The following is a 20,472-nucleotide window of genomic DNA, read 5'->3' on the forward strand; positions in this document are numbered from 1 at the left end:
GTGGTTTGTTTCAGCATTTGCATTCAATTGGCATTGAATATGACGATGTCGTTGTCAATAACTGCAATTGACAATCAAAATAAATGGGCCGTTACATACTTTTTGTCGTTTACTTATTACTACGATAACTTATAAGCGCCCTGTGCTAAAACCTTAGCAGCCGGCATATTTTGTTCTAGAATTATATTGCTTACATTATTATTTTAAATATGTCGTTCGCAGTCGTCATTGGCATGGGCATAAATTCTCCTGGTCGGACTATATTTGCCCAAGATCAAAAAAAATGCATTAGTTTTTTACAAAATTCAAATGAAACAAACTATAGATTTAAAAACCAAACCTAATGACGACATCGTTATATTCTTGGTCAAAATTCATACGAAAAACGTACTCTCTATATAGACATAGGTCAACTTTCCCACCCCCATAACTCGGTCAAATCTCATCAGATTTTCATATGGTTTGGCTTTTTGTACATGGTTTGGCCTCTAGATCAATCTGGCATCTAAATCTGACAACATTATTTTTAGTCAAAATTCAAGTGGAAATGGTACTCCCATATATAGACATAGGTCAACTTTCCCACCCCCATAACTCTGTCAAATCTCATCCGATTTTCATAAGGTTTGGCTTTTTGTGCATGATTTGGCCTCTAGATCAATCTGGCATCTAAATCTGACAACATTATTTTAAGTCAAAATTCATGTGAAAATGGTACCCTCAAATATCCTATATAGACATAGGTCAACTTTCCCACCCCCATAACTCTGGCAAATCTCATTCGATTTTCATAAGGTTTGGCTTTTTGTGCATGATTTGGCCTCTAGATCAATCTGGCATCTAAATCTGACAACATTATTTTTAGTCAAAATTCAAGTGAAAATGGTACTCCCAATTATCCTATATAGACATAGGTCAACTTTCCCAGCCCCATAACTCTGGCAAATCTCATCCGATTTTTATAAGGTTTGGCTTTTTGTGCATGATTTGGCCTCTAGATCAATCTGACATCTAAATCTGACAACAATATTTTAAGTCAAAATTCATGTGAAAATGGTACCCTCAAATATCCTATATAGACATAGGTCAACTTTCCCACCCCCATAACTCTGGCAAATCTCATTCGATTTTCATAAGGTTTGGCTTTTTGTGCATGGTTTGGCCTCTAGATCAATCTGGCATCTAAATCTGACAACATTATTTTTAGTCAAAATTCAAGTGAAAATGGTACTCCCAATTATCCTATATAGACATAGGTCAACTTTCCCAGCCCCATAACTCTGGCAAATCTCATCCGATTTTTATAAGGTTTGGCTTTTTGTGCATGATTTGGCCTCTAGATCAATCTGACATCTAAATCTGACAACAATATTTTAAGTCAAAATTCATGTGAAAATGGTACCCTCAAATATTCTATACCCATAACTCTGGCAAATCTCATCCGATTTTTATAAGGTTTGGCTTTTTGTGCATGATTTGGCCTCTAGATCAATCTGACATCTAAATCTGACAACAATATTTTAAGTCAAAATTCATGTGAAAATGGTACCCTCAAATATTCTATATATGTATGTATGTACATAGACATAGGTCAACTTTCCCATAACTCTGGCAAATCTCATCCGATTTTCATAAGGTTTGGCTTTTTGTGCATGGTTTGGCCTCTAGATCAATCTGGCATCTAAATCTGACAACATTATTTTGAGTCAAAATTCAAGTGAAAATGGTACCCTCAAATATCCTATATAGACATAGGTCAACTTTCCCACCCCCATAACTCTGGCAAATCTCATTCGATTTTCATAAGGTTTGGCTTTTTGTGCATGATTTGGCCTCTAGATCAATCTGGCATCTAAATCTGACAACATTAATTTTAGTCAAAATTCAAGTGAAAATGGTACCCTCAATTATCCTATATAGACATAGGTCAACTTTCCCAGCCCCATAACTCTGGCAAATCTCATCCGATTTTTATAAGGTTTGGCTTTTTGTGCATGATTTGGCCTCTAGATCAATCTGGCATCTAAATCTGACAACATTATTTTTAGTCAAAATTCATGTGAAAATCGTACCCTCAAATATCCTATATAGACATAGGTCAACTTTCCCACCCCCATAACTCTGGAAAATCTCATCCGATTTTCATAAGGTTTGGCTTTTTATGCATGGTTTGGCCTCTAGATCAATCTGGCATCTAAATCTGACAACATTATTTTGAGTCAAAATTCAAGTGAAAATGGTACTTCCATTTATCCTATATAGACATAGGTCAACTTTCCCACCCCCATAACTCTGGTTTGGCTTTTTGTGCATGGTTTGGCCTCTAGATCAATCTGGCATCTAAATCTGACAACATTATTTTAAGTCAAAATTCAAGTGAAAATGGTACTCCCAATTATCCTATATAGACATAGGTGAACTTTCCCACCCCCATAACTCTGGCAAATCTCATCCGATGTTGCATAAGGTTTGGCTTTTTGTGCATGGTTTGGCCTCTAGATCAATCTGGCATCTAAATCTGACAACATTATTTTTAGTCAAAATTCAAGTGAAATGGTACTCCTCAAATTCCTATATAGAGCATGGATCAACGTTGTCTCCGACGGCCGGGAGCAGCAGTAGGCGTGCTGGATGCAAATGTAATACGTATTTCATAGGTGTTGTCCTGTGTTGTGCATGTATGTATGTAGGCCTGTAGATCAATCTAGGCATGTAAGTCTGTAGCAAGTATGTATGTATGTATGTATGTATGTATGTATGTATGTATGTATGCTATGTATGTATGTATGTATGTATGTATGTATGTATGTATGTATGTATGTATGTATGTATGTATGTATGTATGTATGTATGTATGTATTATGTATGTATGTATGTCATGTATGTATGTAATGTACGTGTGTACATATATACATATATGTGTATGTATGTGTGTATGTATATATGTATGTACATATTTACTTATATATGTATGTATGTATGTATGTCCGATGTATGTATGTATGTATGTATCATCAGATTTTCATAAGGTTTGGCTTTTTGTGCATGGTCTGGCCTCTAGATCAATCTGGCATCTAAATCTGACAACACTATTTTTAGTCAAAATTCAAGTGAAAATGGTACCCTCAAATATCCTATATAGACATAGGTAATCTTTCCCACCCCCATAACTCTGGAAAATCTAATCGGATTTTCATAAGGTTTGGCTTTTTGTGCATGGTTTGGCCTCTAGATCAATCAGGCATCTAAATCTGACAACATTATTTTTTAGTCAAAATTGAAGTGAAAATGGAACTCCCAATTATCCTATATAGACATAGGTGAACTTTCCCACCCCCATAACTCTGGAAAATCTCATCCGATTTTCATAAGGTTTGGCTTTTTGTGCATGGTTTGGCCCGTAGATCAATCTGGCATCTAAATCTGACAACATTATTTTTAGTCAACATTATCCTATATAGACATAGGTCAACTTTCCCACCCCCATAACTCTGGCAAATCTCATCCGATTTTCATAAGGTTTGGCTTTTTGTGCATGGTTTGGCCTCTAGATCAATCTGGCATCTAAATCTGACAACATTATTTTTAGTCAAAATTCATGTTGAAATGGTACTCGCAATTATCCTATATAGACATAGGTCAACTTTCCCAGCCCCATAACTCTGGCAAATCTCATCCGATTTTCATAAGGTTTGGCTTTTTGTGCATGGTTTGGCCCGTAGATCAATCTGGCATCTAAATCTGACAACATTATTTTTAGTCAAAATTCATGTGGAAATGGTACCCTCAAATATCCTATATAGACATAGGTCAACTTTCCCACCCCCATAACTCTGGCAAATCTCATCCGATTTTCATAAGGTTTGGCTTTTTGTGCATGGTTTGGTCTCTAGATCAATCTGGCATCTAAATCTGACAACATTATTTCTACTCAAAATTCATGTGGAAATGGTACCCTCAAATATCCTATATAGACATAGGTCAACTTTCCCACCCCCATAACTCTGGCAAATCTCATCCGATTTTCATAAGGTTTGGCTTTTTGTGCATGGTTTGGCCTCTAGATCAATCTGGCATCTAAATCTGACAACATTATTTCTACTCAAAATTCATGTGGAAATGGTACCCTCAAATATCCTATATAGACATAGGTCAACTTTCCCACCCCCATAGCTCGATCAAATCTCATCCGATTTTCATAAGGTTTGGCTTTTTGTGCATGGTTTGGCCCGGAGATCAATCTGGCATCTAAATCTGACAACATTATTTTAAGTCAAAATTCAAATTAAATTGATTGCCTCAAATATCCTATATAGACATAGGTCAACTTTCCCTCCCCCATAACTCTGGCAAATCTCATCCGATTTTCATAAGGTTTGGCTTTTTGTACATGGTTTGGCCTCTAGATCAACCTGGCATCTAAATTTGGCAACAATGTTTTTAGTCAAATTGTATAAGTGCAATAAAGTTGTTGTTTTTGACTGTGTATCTTTAGAACCTAAGATAAAGGTATGCAATCTAGTTAAATTTAACCTAGAAGAGCGCACCCCTAAGGTTTAAACTAGTTTATTTATATACCTTTATACATTTGCCAAGTGGACTTTTACATTTAAATGCCATCTGGGCGCCACATTTCACAGCTGCTCAAAAGTGATTGCTGCCGACACCTGAAATCAATAGAAAATTGATGCAAATTTTGTTCAGCTTCGTTGACTCGCACATCGTCCATGTCATGCCCAATAGCCGGTGGCAATCGGCCACAGAAGAATTGCGCAAAGTTCAAATGGAACAGCTGTGGAGCCGGAAAATCCATCTCAAATGCAAACGGCTGATGCACAAACCGTTGCGAGTCATGGCCCAGGCCAAAGAACGTATCATATGCCAGTTGGAGGCCGTTCAGATCCGCTAGTCGCTCCTTCAGAGATGCTGTCGGGGTCTGCAGGACACATTGTAGGGCAGCTTCAAATTTGGAATTTTGACGTATGTGCAAACCCAGTGGAGACTCGTTGCCGGCCACATCGAAGAGTATGCCGTCCTGCTCAAAGGCGTGACTCAGCTCGTGTCCGAGAATAAATCCCATCAGACTGTGTTGAAAAATTGCATGTTGCCGATGATCGTAAAAGGGCCACTGCAAAAAGATCAAAGGCACCGTCAGCGTATTGCGTTCATGCTCAAAGTAAGGCGCATTGCGTGCTTTGAACACATCGTCGTTGACATAGTAGTGATTCAGTTGCAAAGTAGCTCCTGATTGCAGCAAAGCCATGTGCTGAAGACGCGTTCGCAGACGCAAAGCTTGCCATAGATTTTGCTGAAAGTCGGCACGTGAAAATCTGGCACTGGCATAATGTCTATCGTAGAAATCCTCGGTCGCATTCGGCAAATTACCCAGTTTCAGCTGCATGCCCGCCAGTTTGGCGTGCAGATATTCTAACTGCCGTGGACTTAGCTTCAAGCGATTCCAATCCAAGTACTTGCCAAACATACTACGTAAGCTGCCGAAAATATTTTGCAGCTGCCGCGTGTCCAGTGACCGCGTCCTGTACACATAACGATCGTAAATGTAGTTCATGCCCAGCGGCAGCAAAGCGCGCATATGATGTACGCAACTGTGATCCTTTGGAGCACGCCCCCAACTGGGCTGGACTTCTCCAGCAAAATTGGCAAACTGCGCACGCAAATATAGTTCCAAGCTAGTTTTGTTGCAACGCCGCAGCAGCTCGCCCAAGGCTCGTAAGTATGCCACATCACTGACCTCCACACGAAGCTCGGCATCGCTTGGCTCCACTTCGAGCAGTTCTTCAAAGTATATTTGCCAGTCGATTTGAGGTATTTCCTGCTTGAGTCTGCTCAGCGTCCAGGATTCCAATAGCGGCTCTTCTCTGCGATATTTCTCGCACAATTCACGTAGCTCTCTTTCCAGTTGTTGAATCTCAGGCCGAAAAAGTAATATGGGCTGAAAAATATTAATTAATCAATTGAATTTTTATAAAATAATTTTTTTAACTTACCATATAAGTGGCTTGAATAACGGGCATTTTGAGCTGCACTACGAGGCGCAGCGAGTCGTTGTAGGCCACATCCGCCGACTCTTCGAAAAAAACGCCATTCAAACCATATTTGCGTAGCCTAGCCGTTGCACGTATCCATTCGAAGTAGTTGAAGGTTAGTTCCTGAGGCAGTTCGAGCTCATCATGTTCATATTCAGCACAAGCGTTGAAGTAGTCAAACATGTTGTTCAATAGACGTGGTGCTGTCGCCCGCTGAATAAGGCGTTTGTCTCTGAGCACCGAGGCCATGGCATTGGCATAAGTCTCCTCCGCCAACTCGAAGTTGTCCACGTAGTTGAAGGACCAATTTCCACATGCATACGCCCAGAAATTATTACAGGGTGACACACGAGCATCAAGATTTGCATAAATATTTTGCATCGTGGCTGCATTAATATCCACTTGTGATTGGGCCAAAGCTGGCACAATGCACAGCAAGCCCATTAGTAGACTCGACATTTCAGCTGCCCGTCTCATACTGGACTCCAAACTTGTCATTCAACCCATCCAAACCCTCAGCCTTATCAACAAGCTTGCATGAGCTTCAATTGAAGTTTCAGCTCGCGCTTAATGATAGTGTATGCAACAATCAGAGCTGGATTTCAGATTTTAAATACATTGCCCCCAAGATAAGTGAACAACGCCGAAACATTGTGATAAAACAGTTTAATGTAATTGTAAATATATTTATAATCCAACTGTTTTGTTCTTATTGTAAAAACAAATAATTGGATATGGCCAGCTTAAAAAGCTGTGACACTTACCCAACAAAATATTTTCAATTAAACTATAGAAAGTAGAATGATTTATGCTTATTTTTTAAACTTTTGCTTTCTGTCCACTGACTTCTTGGATTTTTTCAACTGTCCCAGCTGTTTGGACTTTTGCTTAAGTTTATTTTGCTTTTTAATTGGCTTGCCCTCCAGCAATGGTAGTTCATCCACATCCACGCGCGGCGCCTGTGAGAGCTTCTTAGTTAGCTTAGATGTTGTCTTGTGCTGCGGCTGCGCCTTGCTGCTTGACTTATGTCCATTTTCTGGAGCCTCCGTTTGCTGTTCTTTTTTCATGCTTTTCTGTTTTTTATTGACGTTCGACGAGGACTCTTGTGAAACAGGCAAATTCTTTTCCTTTGACGTCTGCTCTTTCTTGACCTTGGGCGTATCGGCAGCAACAGGCGACGTTGGCTCTTTCCCTATCTTGTTTGGCATTTTGATGGGCTTCTCAAACACCTTGGCTACATATTTAGTCTTGGCTTTTTCAAGCTTTTTCTTTTTAAGGTCTTGTTCCACATCTGATAGGCTTGGCTTTCCAGCTCGTTTTCCGAGCGTTTTGCGTGGTGCGTCAGGGTCTATTGTCTCCTCCTCCTCGTTATCTGCTGCCGTATTTGACTTTGGCTGATCTGTTGCAATTGCTTCGTCCAGTTGCTTTTCATCCGCTTCCTGCTCCTCTTTGGTTATGGGTATGGTGTTGGAGAACTTTTTCAGCTTGGCCACATAGAAGCCATCCATATTGTTTGTATGTGGATAAAATCGCTTGCTCAAATGTAAGCTTGGGTGATAGCGATGCTGACGGAACTTGGTAAAACCAGGCTCACCAAAATCAATTCCAAGCGGCACCAGCTTAACATTACGCTTTTTAAGAGCGTAATCAATGACCCACTCGTTCTCCTCGGGCAGAACGGAGCAAGTGGAATACACGATATATCCGCCAGTGGCCGATTTTGCATCCACACAATCAATGGCTGTAAGCAAAAGCTTGCGCTGCAAATTATAACAACGTTGCACATCAATTTCCGACTTGGTAGTCTTAACACTCGGATCCTTGGAGACAACGCCGGTGCCGGTGCAGGGCGCATCGAGCAGCACTCGATCAAAGCCCGTCATTATATTTCGGAACTTAGTGGCATCTTCACAGCTGACAACCGCATTCACAATCCCTAAACGATGAAAGTTGGCCACAACGGCCTTGATACGATCCCGATTCGCATCGTTGGCAAAAAGCACACCCGTGTTCTTCATAACGGCAGCTATATGTGAACCTTTGCCGCCTGGTGCAGAGCACATGTCCAACACCCGTTCGTTCTCCTGTGGAGCCAACGCAATTACCGGCAGCATGGACGAGGCACCCTGTACCATATAATGGCCAGCCAGATACTCAGGCGTGGCGCCCAACGGAACCGTTGAGTTAAAAATTACAAGGCCGACGTTTGTCCACTTGCCCAGTGGATCAAGATTAACACCTCGATTTATTAACGCACCAGCGAGGTCACGACGACGTGTCTTTAACGAATTTGTGCGGATGGTCAACGGTCGCGCTATCTGAAACAAAGAACAGACAAAGATATGGATGTAGAATCAACATAGGCTTACAGTTACGTTTTTGATAACCTACCTCTGAAGCCTCTAAATATTCCATCAGATCGCTCAACTTAAATATATCCATTAATTTGGACATGAGAAACTCATTGTAGCTGTAGTACAAGCACAGGTCCTGACGCAGCTGATCTACATACTCGCTGCGTGAGCGACCTTCCTGCCGAAATTTGCCAAAGTCCGAGAGCACCTGGGTGATATCTTTAATGCGCTGCTGTACATCCTGTAACGACAACTCCTTATCAGCGTCTTCACCGGGTTCAGGCAAATGGAACACTTCAGCCTGATCGACGGACATTTGCATTTCCTCATGGGCCAATTTTGCATCCTTGTCCTGACGCTTCTTAAGTTTTTTGTTGGCGCGCTCAATTGGCAGCTTGTCGTCATCGTCATCATCATCATCATCATCATCATCCTCATCCTCATCATCATCATCATCATCATCGTCATCGTCATCATCATCAGTGTCTAATCCCTCATCATTTTCACTGTCTACGTCTTGTTCAGAGTTTCCCTCGTCATCATCAAAAAGATCGTCCAATTTACCAACTTGAGCATCATTATCATCATCGATAGACTCTTCCTCTTCCCCATCTGTTCCTTCATTATCCTCTTCTTCTACTTCCCCATCTGAATCAGCTTCAAATTCATTTTCAGACTCTTGCTCTTCATCCAGAGCTTCCTCATCTGAAGGTTTCTTTATCGTTTTTTGTTGCTTTTTTGGTTTTGGCTTTAGCCAATCCTTGTTATCATCTGTGAAACCATTTGAACCTTTTTTTTTTTGGACTGCCAGTTGTGGCACTTCCTCGTCCGACGCCTCCGCCTCCGCCTGTTGCTTCTCTTCGGGCTCGCTGTCGCTGTTATACTCCTTTTGCCTACGGGGCTGTTGAGCACGTTTCTCCTTCAATTTGGATTTCTGCACTACTTTCTTTTGTTCCCGTTTAGCCACACGTTGTTTTTGACGGTGTGAAAGTCGTTTGTCCTCATCGTCAAGCGGCGCTGCAAATAAACAATTAAGTATTTGCTGAACTGCATTAGTGTAGTTACAATACCAAATGATTTCTTTGGAAACTTGGGTGGCCCCTGTTTGCGGGCTTTACGACCGGGTCCCTTCTTTTCTTTTTCACTATATTCTGCTTTGCGTCCCATATTTCAATCCTTCCAAGTCACGTTTCGCCAACGAAAAAATGTTTTTAAACAATGTGTGCCTCCACGTGCGGTGACTCTGACGGAGTTTCGCAACACTGCTCGGCCACTCTTCGATATTAGGCGGGGTACAATATTAATCGAAATCGAAACTATCGTATCACATGTGAAATTGCAGACATTCTCCCTAGAGCGAAACTTGTTTTGATCTTTATACTTCCAAATGTTCATAGATAATGAATACCACAAGTTGATGTCTGATCATTATATATAAAGCTAGCAAGACAGAAAAATGAAAAAAAAAATAGAAATAAGCAATAACTAAAAAGAAATTGCCAATGCCAATTCTGAAACATGGACCGTCTCAAATTACGTTTGGTCAGTTGCGTATATGCATTTTGCAGCACTGGCTATAATTAGCTAGGCCATCCATTGAAAATTAAACAAAAACATGGAAAATGTAACGAGCTTAGAGCTTTTCGTGTAATACAGGTAAACAGTGATTGCTTCTAAATGGATATCGCCAGCATTGAGCTGAGTGTGGAGGCGCTGATTGGGTCGCTTGTAGCGCTGAGTGTGCTCTTCTTTTTTTGTCGCAGCATTCTAGCGGAAGACGTTGTCATTTGCATATCGGGCAAAACACGTCACAGCTGGAAATCAATAAAAATAATTGAACAGGTACGCACTTACAAAATAAACCAAAAACAACACTATAGACTATCACATTTATCTCTTATAACTGTTCGTAGGCCTGCTTTTGTAATGTGTGTGAGATATTGTTGACGCCATCTGCGGGCCTCTTCTGCGACTGTTGCGGTCTTTGCACGCACTCGGAGCCGACATGTCAGCGGCAGGCGGACGCTCGTTTTCGCTGCAAGGACAAATGGCTGCGAAACGTGAATACAGTGCGTCATTTGTGGGTGCGTGGAAATTTGCCAATGAGCTACATCTGCGCCGAGTGCGGCCAGGAGGCAGAAGTGGATCATCATAGTAGCAGCTCTGGTCCAGGTCTCTATGGCTGGAGATGTGCCTGGTGTCAACGCTGTTATCACGACAACTGTTACAAGAACGTGGATACTAAGGCCGAATGTGATTTCGGCGAGTTTCGGGACATGATATATCCGCCGTACAGTATTGTAGCAGCCAGGACACGCGAATCTGTGCGTTTGCATCTCGCTGGCATCAAGCCGCCTGATGTTGAGAACTGGGAGCCGTTGATAGTAATCGCCAATACAAAATCTGGAAGTAGCACGGGCTCAAATGTCTTGTCGTTGCTGCGTGGCTATTTGCATCCAATGCAGGTCATGGAACTGGGCACACGAGGTCCACAGGATGCGCTGCAGTGGGCGGCCAAAACAAGTCCACGCCCTTGTCGCATACTGGTCGCGGGTGGCGATGGAACGATTGGCTGGGTGCTCAACACCATCTATACGCTGAACATAAAGCCACAACCGTCAGTGGCAATTATTCCACTGGGCACTGGCAACGATTTGTCACGCGTGCTAGGCTGGGGCGCTGAACCGCCCTCTGTTATTGATCCGCTGCAGATACTGCGTAGCGTTAGACGCGCCAGATCTGTAAATCTTGATCGATATGATCTGCAAATTGAGAAGCTGCACTATCGCCTACCTATACAAAGACATCCCACAAAGACCATACACGTCTATAACTATTTTAGTGTGGGCGTGGATGCGTACATTACGTACAACTTCCACAAAACACGAGAATCTCGATTCTATCTGCTCAGCAGTCGCATTTTCAACAAGGTACGCCTCATGAAACCATTTAAATTTGTATATTTTTTATTTATTTAATTATTTCTATGATCTATTTCTCCTACAGTTGCTGTACTTCACGTTTGGTACACAGCAGGTCATGCAGCCGGATTGCGAACGCATTGAACAGAAACTAGAACTTCATCTAGATAATAGGCTAGTCGAACTGCCGGAATTGCAATCTCTGGTATTTCTTAACATTGATTCCTGGGGCGCTGGCTGCAAACTTTGCGAGCTGAGCAATTCTAATGGCGACGTGCGAATTGTAAACTCCATATCTGATGGCATGATGGAAGTGTTTGGCATAGTCTCATCCTTTCATATTGCCCAGCTGCAGTGCAACATAAGCAAGCCCGTGCGCATCGGCCAGGCCAAGCAGATACGGGTTTGTGATCACTGGCATATTTATAAAATATTTACGTTAATTAAATCTCATTGCAGCTGCGAGTGAATGGCACGGTGCCCATGCAGGCGGATGGTGAGCCCTGGATGCAGCCGCCGGCGGAAATACGCTTGCAGGCACGCAGTCAAGCTCGCGTGCTAAAGGCAGAGACACCAACTCCCACCCAGTTGCAGTAGCAACTATTCTAAACTATAAAATGACCCTGTGCCACATGGATGATGTAAACTTGTACTTAACTTAAATCTCTTTCCCATTCAAGCTAACCATAGCTACTTGTTTAAGTGAAACTATAAACCACCCGATCTACACAAATATACCAAACATAAGATGTTAATCCAGATACTATCTGGGATTATTAAATAAGTAAAATGTTTTAGATATTGACTTTTTAAAGCATGTCACTTTATTCTTCTCCTGTTAATTTGTTAAATGTTCGACTGGTGTTTTGACATGCGGAGACGCATGCACATAACATTTGGGATTTGGGTTTGTTTATTTGTATTTTTATCGAAAGGCGGGTAATCAACGAAAGCAACGATGTGTTCCTGCGTGGCCCTTAAAGCATAGTAAGCTCCATAATGGCATTGACGATGTCGTTGCTGTTGTTTTTCAGTGCCTTTATGGCCTTTGCACGCGTCGTATTCGCCTGCGTTATGACCAACTCAATATCCTTTTCGTCGACGCCCGTGTCGTCAACCTCTTCCTCATCTTCTTCTGCAATTGGAGCCACTGAGGTGGTGGCACCTACGCTATCAGCAGCGCCAGCCGCTTCTGGTGCCTTGAACTTCTCGGCGGCAGCCACTTGGGCCTGCTGCGACAAGTCCTCGATCTTGGCCTCACCAAAAACAATATAGGTATCGCTGTGTGGGTTCTTGTACACATCCGGGTTGTTGATGACGAACAAAATGTTTTTCGACTTGCGTATGGTGACTCGATTGACACCCTGAATTTGCTTCAGACCAAGCTTGAGCATGATTTTGCGTGCCTTCTTCTCACCGCGCGACTGCTTTGCCTTGGAGACCACATCGATGGGCAAACCTGTGGCACCGCCGCCCAGCTGTGTGGTGCCTGTGTCAGCCTCCTCCAATTCGGGTATAATATCCGAATCACTCTCGCTGCCATCATCCTCGACGCGCACATCAACATCCTCAGACTGCTTCGCCTCAGCGGAGGTCGAAGGTGCCTCATTTTTGATTTCAGTGAGCTCGGGCATGTTTACCTATCAAAAAACACAATAATAACAATATTAAATTAGAAGTGTAATTTTTCACAAGTAGCCGGCGATGGGGGACATTTTGCCATCGATTTTTCGAGAACTATTTCTCTGCAATAATTGGCACAACTATTGCAATACATGTAAAATATTATAGTTCAAGATAAGCTCTTTTCTATACAATTCTCAGCTAATGCTTTAAAAGCGTGATGTCAGGTTAAATAAATAATCATTTACCTATTAAAAGCGGCTGCACCACGGAATCGCAAAACGTTTTTAGTGAAAAAGAAGTGTTGCCACCTGATACAAAGGTCGAATAGGCATTATAGTGGCAACCACAACTGAAAATTTACATTGTTAAGCATAATCGTAATCGATAACTTACGGCTTAAAGAAAATCGACAGACGAGTGCAAACTGTTAGAGGCTTTTTGCTATAACATTCAGCGCGTTGTTTCTAATTGCCAGCGTGAAGCCGACAGCGCTATTTAAAACAAAATCCACGAAAAAAGGATACAAAAACACTGTTTCAAATACGAGATACCAAAATGTCAATAGATCAAATATAGTTTTATGCATGGGCATACTCAAATCGATTACATAATTACTGTATAAGCTATGCCTCCACATAACAAGTAGACATGTAACTAATAACTGTAATTACTTTCCAATTTCCAATTAAAGCGTATAAACAATTGATATGCCGGTAATAATTACGGCAACAACGTTGGGACGATGGTATAAAGGGTTAAAATGACACAATTATGGAGAGCAGTTGCTGTGGCCATGCAGCAAGGATCCTGTCCACAAATTGTTAAGTGGGCGTGCCCGTTTGCTGGGTAAACATTGGACAGCTCTCGTTATGTTTTGTTGCGGTTAACAGCGAACACATGTTCGACTTCGCAGTTCGCAGAACCAAAACGTAATGATTATTAAATTTGTATTAGCTGAACGATATAATTTAGGGGCTGGCTGGCAGGCACACACACAATGTAACAAGCTTCTGGTAAACTATTTGGTTTTCATCATCATGTAGAAATTGATGCACTCACGTCTCGCTGCAGTTGTAATTGTTTGTGTTTTATTTTGTGCGCATTTTTGAGCACTGCAAACGAGTCGCAGCTATGCGAAGCATTCGCAACAATTTGTCAGTAAATAATTTCGATTTCAGCATCTGTGTCTGGGGGCCACTATAGACGTCTTGGTTGGGCCCCATCCCGGGTGTCAACGGCGCACTGATTTATTTGAGCGCATGATACGCTTCGTTGGATTTCGTTAATTTGTCCGTTTCCCGCAAAGGGGTCTTGCAGCATCGAAACGTATATATATATATTCAATACAATATACAAAATTTCCTTATACAATTCTATGCCATGTATAATTGACACAATGCCAAAAAAAAAACAGCAGCTTTTATCATTATAACAATAATCGCCGACAAGGCGCATAATTATATTTTAATTTATGCCCAATGCAAACTAAAGAAAAACTCAATCTACTCGAATTGCGATTTAAAGCGCTCGTAAAATATTTCAAACACTCAAACGTGACCAAATGCTTTTTAATTGCTGAATACAATATTTTTTTTTCCGATTGCCAAAAATTTGGTCAATTATGGCCAATTTAAGCCACATATGCAAATTGACAACCGTGTGAAGTGTGGCTGGCATAACAATGAGTGTGAGGGCTGAATTGATATATTATGGCCAATTAAGCTACGACCGAAGAAATGCTCTAGGATTCAAGAGCTGGAAAGGCAATTTATGCCACATGGATAACACACTCTCCAAGCGTCTGCTAAAGATAAACTTATATTATATAGTAAGAAAAATACAACAAAATAAACCCAAAGAGGTTCACTTTCTTTTGCTGTGCGAATGACTTTAGTCAAGTTGCTCAAATTCATAGAAATTAATCCGAATATAGTGTATTCATCTATTCATTGAGTAATGCATAACTCTAGGATTTATGCAGGTGTTACTGCTACCTGCACTCACGCTTAAATCGAAATTGCCCGTTAATATGCCACTCGAGAGCCTCGTATGTCATATCATAAACTAAGCTAGGTCCAAGTAGAAGAGCTACGGTAAAATAGTCGAATTATTCTCTTCGCCCGAGTCTGATTACCGCATGACTTGAGCAGAAAGCGATTAGGGAGACGCTTGTGTGTGTGTGTGTGTGTGAAGAACAACCCCAAAACAAATAGAAAACAGACAAGCTCAACCGGTTTGGCAGCAATTATCGTTCAGCCAATCACAGACGGGCAGCACTCAAAGACTGCGCGCCATATTGGCCATTAACAAGGCGGAGCTAGCTCTTTCTCGCTCTCCGACATGCTCGCTCTCGCTTGCTCTCGCGCCCAGGTCGTGTGCGTATGTGAAGTGGTGGTTGTTTTTGTTTGGCAGCATTAGGTGCCCGACTGCATTGGCTTTCATTTGCGCGCAGATCTTTGAACGGTTCACTGCGTCAACGTTGCGCGCACACGTGACGCGTTTTAAAAAGTTTTTAGCAAGTGGCTAAATTATAAGTTGATATGCAAAACGAGCAGACGGCGCTGCTGCCACCGGTGGAGAGCAGCAGCAAGTTGGTCAGCAAACCGTTTCCGAAACCTTTCTCCATTGAGAGTCTAATTGCGAATCAAACACCTGCTGTTGTGCCCTCTGCCAATGTCGAGCTGGATAGGGAGCCGGAATTGGACCGGGAACGGGCTAGTAATCGAGAGCTTAATGCACGTGCTTTGGTGGCCAGCTCTGCGCTGGGTCTGACACAGTTTCCACTTTACAATCCCTGGCTGCATGGCTACTTTGCCCAGAATCACGAGCGGCTCACTCATTTGATTGCCGGCGGCGGCGGCGGCGGTTACCTGGGCGGGCCCTTTGCCGGCAAGGAGCCGCAGCCCCAACTAGCTCACCCACTGCCAGCGCAACCAACGCACGCCTTGGACCTTGGCCTAAGCCTTAGTCCGACAAAGCACAATGATGCCGAGTTGGCGCATCGTCTGCCATTGCCGCATCCGCATCCGCTGGACACCCGTTTCCTGCCGGATCTGGGCTATCGTCGCCTCGCCGAACTCATGAATCAGGATTATGTTCACAATTTAAGCGTGCATGCGCGACTCCAGCACCTGGCCGCAACACGTGCCCAGGACGAGAGTCAACATCAGCCACTGGCATTGGCTTCGACGCAGGAGCCGTCGTCGTCGTCTCAGCAATCATCGCCCTCAAAGTCCCATAGCCCAGCGGAGCCAGCGGTTGACGTGGGCATGGATGAGGACTACGAGTGCAGCGGTGATTCCTGCAGCGACATCAGCCTCACGATGTCGCCGCAAAACTACGGCGCAGAGCTGGACAAAAGTCGGAACGGAGGTGAGTGCACAAATAATAGATCATTTTTATACCCTGCAGAGGGTATTATAATTTTGTCGTGAAATGTGTAACGCATAGAAGGAGACATCTCCGACCCCATAAAATATATATATTCTTGATCAGTATCAACAGACGAGTCGATAAAGCCATGTCCGTCTGTCCGTCTGTCTGTTTCTATGCGAAAAACTTTTTGTTTATCCAAAAATCTTGATCAAACTCGGCATTTATTAGTTGTACCATGCTCCTCGTATATACGCAAAATCCTATTAAGATCAGACCACTATATCATATAGCTGCCAAAGGAACGATCGGTCGAAAAGTAGGTTCTTGTATGAAAAACTTTTTTGTTATTCAAGATATCTTGACCAAACTCGGCAATTATTAGTTTAACTATGCTCCTCGTATATATGCTAAATCCTATCAACATCGGACCACTATATCATATAGCTGCCATAAGAACGATCGGTCGAAAATAAGTTGTATGGAAAACTTTTTGTTTTTTCAAGACATTTTAACCATACTCGGTTAATTAACTGTCATTAACTATTTTCCCTGTGCTTCTTAGATACGGGCAAAGCACTATGAGCATTATGAAAAGGTTGGCTCTGCAAGGGTATTAAATCTTCGGCGTGCCGAAGGTAGCCCTTCCTTCTCGTTATATATTTGACACTGATTTGCCGACACACGTTCATAAGGAACATGATCCTGGCTAAAAGGCCTGCAGATATTTTAACTGATTTTTCAATAAGAGACACCTCTTTTATCTTCAATTGTGAAACCTATCCTTGTTCTATGGCTGTCACTTAGTCATGGACCATAAGCATCATGTTCTCTATAAACCCGAGCGGCTCCTTGCGGTCTGCGTAGTAAAGTGGTTTTGTCATGGTAATTAAAATGACGCAGCCAAGTCATAGGCAAAATTAGCATAAAACGCATTACGACCCAATGTTTGGTGTCAATCAAAACTGCAAAGTTCTCAACTCTTGTTCCGAGAAGAAACAGACTGAGGAGAGAGAGAGAGAGAGAGAAAACAACAATAACATCAAAATGGAGCTGACATTTTGACAAACGTAACGATTTAGTCATTGAAATGGAATAAGGAAAACTTTTAGCAAGCCGCATTTTAATGGGTCCTCAGCCATATCCTTCGGAGCTGTCCTTGCCCATGGAGTCAGTGTCCTTGTGTACAAGTGGAGTTGGGCGAAACGAATTGCGATATAATGTATTCATAACTGAATTTCATGTTTCATGTTGGGGTACGATCTACCCCCATAAATGATGAGGACACACATATAAATCAGTGACAACGCTGGCAATAGGCATATCTGAAGCGTGTAAGTGTTAAAAAAGCGCTTAAGCGTTACCCAAAATAATCAGCCATACCGAAGGGATGGAACGAGCTAACCGACTCGCTCTCATCCTCGCCCTCACCAACATCCCTCACCCTCAATCTCGACTTCTGTCAGCGGAACGTTTAACATTCACACTCTGCTTGGGTCACCATGGAAAGAGACGTCTTGTTGTTGTTCAATTGGGATGGGGGACGTCGGTCGGCCAAGTCAAGTGTGGACACACATGTATCCAGTTATAAATAAATATGTTTGCCACAAGTTATGACACAGCCCATTTACGCCAGAAGCAGAAGTCGCCAGCAGAAGTTGTTAAGGGCTGTTAATATGGGCGAATTCAATGCGAAGGCCAAATACGAGTAGACACAGGATGTTTGGAAACTTAATTATTGTTAACTAGCGCGTATTACCCGGCCTTGCCCGTGGCACGTACATATGTTATAAAATCAACGTTCTCAAAAAGCTTTGAAAATGATTTTAAAACTTATCGGACGGTAAACAAACAATTTTCATAGAAACGTTTTCCACCAATTTACCACTGTTGCGAGTGGAATTTCCCAAATCGCTGAAACACGTATTTATTAAGTTCTTATGTAGAGCTTTGAAAATAAGTTTGAAGCAAATCGGACACAATTTAAAACTTCGCACAAAAAATATTTGAGTCGCATTCCACCCGAAAAAGTTTCGTTTCTGCGAAAAGTGTGAATCACGTCTCAAATGATTTTTCTTATGGATCCATCATTTCCACCTCCATTTCCACCAAGGAGGGATGGATTTTCCAAAAAGTGTGAAACACCCCTCAAATGAATTTGAACAAAGATCTTTGAAAATAAGTTTGGGGCCGATCGGATGGTAAACAAAAAAGTTACATACAATCGTTTTTCGCGATTTTTCCACACTTGCGGGTGGAATTGCCCGCGGAAACCCCGTCTTAACGTGCACCTACATCACATAAGGTAGCTACAGTGAAAATTACAGCTTCCTAGCTCTACACATATTCGTAGAGCTAAAGGATAGATGAGGCTTAGGGGAACTTTCTAGTCAAATTCATAAATAATCTATTCAAGACTTCATTCCGTTCATTCCGTGCGCAGCTTACACAAACTCGGACAGCGAGGATTGCAGTGACGAGGATGGCGGCCAATCGCGACTGGAGGCCGGCGGCAAGGAGTCGCAAAGCGGCAGCAGCAACAGCTCCAAATCGCGACGGCGACGCACGGCGTTCACATCGGAACAGCTGCTCGAGCTGGAACGCGAGTTCCACGCCAAAAAGTATCTCAGCCTAACGGAGCGCAGTCAAATAGCCACAAGTCTGAAATTGAGTGAAGTGCAGGTGCGTTTTTTACGAACTATCCAAAACAAGCTTTAATACCTGTCTCTCTCTCTCACAGGTGAAAATCTGGTTTCAAAATCGTCGAGCCAAATGGAAACGCGTTAAGGCCGGTCTGACGTCGCACGGATTGGGTCGCAATGGCAGTGGAAGTGGCACGAAAATTGTGGTGCCCATACCCGTGCATGTGAATCGGTTTGCGGTGCGCTCCCAGCACCAGCAGCTGGAGAAGATGTGCCTCAGCGGGCCCAAGCCGGATCTGCGCAAGAAGCTATCAACCGAAGCGATTAGCGGCTTTGAGAAGTTCAATGCCAGCGTTGGCCCAGCTTCAGCTTCTTCATCTCTGGGAGTGGGCGTGGGCGTGGCCATGGGCGTTGGTATGCCACCGCCAATTGGCGCACTAGCTCCAAGTCCCGCCGCCGCCGCCGCCTCGCTGGCCCTGGCGCGAAGTATTTATTGATGGAGTTGCACCCAAAAAACATTTTTTGTTAACGCTTTTAGCTGAGTTATCTTTGTACATACGAATGTTCCCCCTCCTCCCCTCCCCGCAATTTGGCTTAAGATTTGTAAATAAACACAATTGAATTCAAGTGAGCCAAGGAATTAGTTTAATGCTGATCATAATTTACAGCTAACCACCACAATAAATTCCTGGCTAAGCGTGTACGCCTACAAAAGCTGACAAAATCAGCTCGCATTGCCCATTTATTTATTTTGGGCCACTCGAGGGACAAACAAGTTACAGTTGGTGTCAATTGGAACAATTAAACTGCCAATTTGGGCAATTCGGTACGGCAACTCGTCGAGCCGTACCCAGTTCTCGGTGTGACTAATTTTTGTAATTTAACGCACCAAATTGTCGCATGAGAGCATCAGAGTTGATGGCGGCGACTCCTCTCCAGGCCACATCCAACAATCACTCCAGGTGTCTCACGTGTCACGCCTCTCAGGAACAGGCACAGGCACAGGAACAGGCGCAGGACCAGGGACGAGAGGGGCGCACACATGGTGAGTTATTAGCCCAAGCGAAAAGGGGCTCTGCTCAGCCCTCCGATACTCTGTGTGTGTGTGTGAATTGTTAATTGCATTAGCGACTTATTGGCCACGACAATTGACTTTTGTTTGCAGAGCTAAAAAAAAAAAAAACTCTCTCTAATTGTGTGTATATGCTAGGCACAAAAGTAACCACCCTGTAAATGCAGGCTTGGCGCAAGGGGAAGCTTGATTCCGGCACCCTTGTATCTCCTTCCTGTCCGCCAGCTCGTATCGTTTGCAGTTTTATGTTGGGACACGCCTCCAAGCATGAGTTTTTATTATTGTAACACTTTGCTAGGCAATTTTGGTGCCGGCTGCGCGAATACGGCTGCTCTTTTCCCTCTGTGTGTGTTGTGTATCTGTATCTGAATCTGAATTGCGGCAAATGAACAAAGTGCCACTGGATGATGATGATTCCTAAAGGAACTGTTTGGTTCG

The 20,472-nt window shown here is 42.9% G+C and overlaps 5 protein-coding genes across 6 annotated transcripts; 2 read left to right on the forward strand and 3 right to left on the reverse strand.

The window, feature by feature from the left end:
- Positions 1–4,581: 4,581 nt before the first annotated feature.
- On the reverse strand, positions 4,582–6,586 carry Nepl10 (Neprilysin-like 10). Its single transcript, XM_064684653.1, has 2 exons — positions 6,009–6,586; positions 4,582–5,953 (listed from the first exon to the last, which is right to left on the reverse strand). The coding sequence occupies exons 1-2, from the start codon at positions 6,543–6,545 to the stop codon at positions 4,610–4,612; spliced, it is 1,881 nt and encodes a 626-aa protein (XP_064540723.1). The 5' UTR covers positions 6,546–6,586; the 3' UTR covers positions 4,582–4,609.
- Positions 6,587–6,696: 110 nt separating this feature from the next.
- Positions 6,697–9,657, reverse strand: LOC135430072 (uncharacterized). 2 transcript variants are annotated; one of them, XM_064684611.1, is made up of 3 exons: positions 9,472–9,657; positions 8,439–9,418; positions 6,697–8,365 (listed from the first exon to the last, which is right to left on the reverse strand). In XM_064684611.1, the coding sequence occupies exons 1-3, from the start codon at positions 9,566–9,568 to the stop codon at positions 6,860–6,862; spliced, it is 2,583 nt and encodes an 860-aa protein (XP_064540681.1). In that variant the 5' UTR covers positions 9,569–9,657; the 3' UTR covers positions 6,697–6,859. The 2 variants fall into 2 exon arrangements, with proteins under 2 accessions (XP_064540681.1, XP_064540680.1); XM_064684610.1 differs by having other exon boundaries at positions 6,697–8,361; positions 8,435–9,418.
- Positions 9,658–9,946: 289 nt separating this feature from the next.
- On the forward strand, positions 9,947–12,136 carry Dgkepsilon (diacylglycerol kinase epsilon). The gene is made up of 4 exons (XM_064684612.1): positions 9,947–10,243; positions 10,315–11,331; positions 11,408–11,725; positions 11,782–12,136. Exons 1-4 carry the CDS (start codon positions 10,079–10,081, stop codon positions 11,917–11,919), a joined length of 1,638 nt encoding a protein of 545 aa, XP_064540682.1. The 5' UTR covers positions 9,947–10,078; the 3' UTR covers positions 11,920–12,136.
- On the reverse strand, positions 12,124–13,324 carry Nacalpha (nascent polypeptide associated complex protein alpha subunit). The gene is made up of 2 exons (XM_064684613.1): positions 13,194–13,324; positions 12,124–12,962 (listed from the first exon to the last, which is right to left on the reverse strand). The coding sequence occupies exon 2, from the start codon at positions 12,954–12,956 to the stop codon at positions 12,300–12,302; it is 657 nt and encodes a 218-aa protein (XP_064540683.1). The 5' UTR covers positions 12,957–12,962; positions 13,194–13,324; the 3' UTR covers positions 12,124–12,299.
- A 2,115-nt stretch (positions 13,325–15,439) lies between these two features.
- Positions 15,440–19,535, forward strand: unpg (unplugged). Its single transcript, XM_064684648.1, has 3 exons — positions 15,440–16,320; positions 18,764–19,002; positions 19,061–19,535. Exons 1-3 carry the CDS (start codon positions 15,489–15,491, stop codon positions 19,457–19,459), a joined length of 1,470 nt encoding a protein of 489 aa, XP_064540718.1. The 5' UTR covers positions 15,440–15,488; the 3' UTR covers positions 19,460–19,535.
- The last annotated feature ends 937 nt before the right edge of the window (positions 19,536–20,472 follow it).

Source organism: Drosophila montana, unplaced genomic scaffold (assembly GCF_035044405.1).
Source record: "Drosophila montana isolate Dmon_TW-CO22-7 unplaced genomic scaffold, ASM3504440v1 contig_2883_1, whole genome shotgun sequence".
NCBI classification, from domain to species: domain Eukaryota; kingdom Metazoa; phylum Arthropoda; class Insecta; order Diptera; family Drosophilidae; genus Drosophila; species Drosophila montana.

Coding starts and splice junctions, on each gene's coding strand:
- Dgkepsilon (XM_064684612.1), top strand. CDS start 10,079: ATGGATATCGCCAGCATTGAGCTGAGTGTGGAGGCGCTGATTGGGTCG. Junction 10,244..10,314: donor CAATAAAAATAATTGAACAG/GTACGCACTTAC, acceptor AACTGTTCGTAG/GCCTGCTTTTGTAATGTGTG. Junction 11,332..11,407: donor GCAGTCGCATTTTCAACAAG/GTACGCCTCATG, acceptor TTTCTCCTACAG/TTGCTGTACTTCACGTTTGG.
- LOC135430072 (XM_064684611.1), bottom strand. CDS start 9,568: ATGGGACGCAAAGCAGAATATAGTGAAAAAGAAAAGAAGGGACCCGGT. Junction 9,419..9,471: donor GTTTCCAAAGAAATCATTTG/GTATTGTAACTA, acceptor GTTTATTTGCAG/CGCCGCTTGACGATGAGGAC. Junction 8,366..8,438: donor AATATTTAGAGGCTTCAGAG/GTAGGTTATCAA, acceptor TCTTTGTTTCAG/ATAGCGCGACCGTTGACCAT.
- Nepl10 (XM_064684653.1), bottom strand. CDS start 6,545: ATGACAAGTTTGGAGTCCAGTATGAGACGGGCAGCTGAAATGTCGAGT. Junction 5,954..6,008: donor TTATTCAAGCCACTTATATG/GTAAGTTAAAAA, acceptor AATATTTTTCAG/CCCATATTACTTTTTCGGCC.
- Nacalpha (XM_064684613.1), bottom strand. CDS start 12,956: ATGCCCGAGCTCACTGAAATCAAAAATGAGGCACCTTCGACCTCCGCT.
- unpg (XM_064684648.1), top strand. CDS start 15,489: ATGCAAAACGAGCAGACGGCGCTGCTGCCACCGGTGGAGAGCAGCAGC. Junction 16,321..18,763: donor GGACAAAAGTCGGAACGGAG/GTGAGTGCACAA, acceptor TTCCGTGCGCAG/CTTACACAAACTCGGACAGC. Junction 19,003..19,060: donor TGAAATTGAGTGAAGTGCAG/GTGCGTTTTTTA, acceptor TCTCTCTCACAG/GTGAAAATCTGGTTTCAAAA.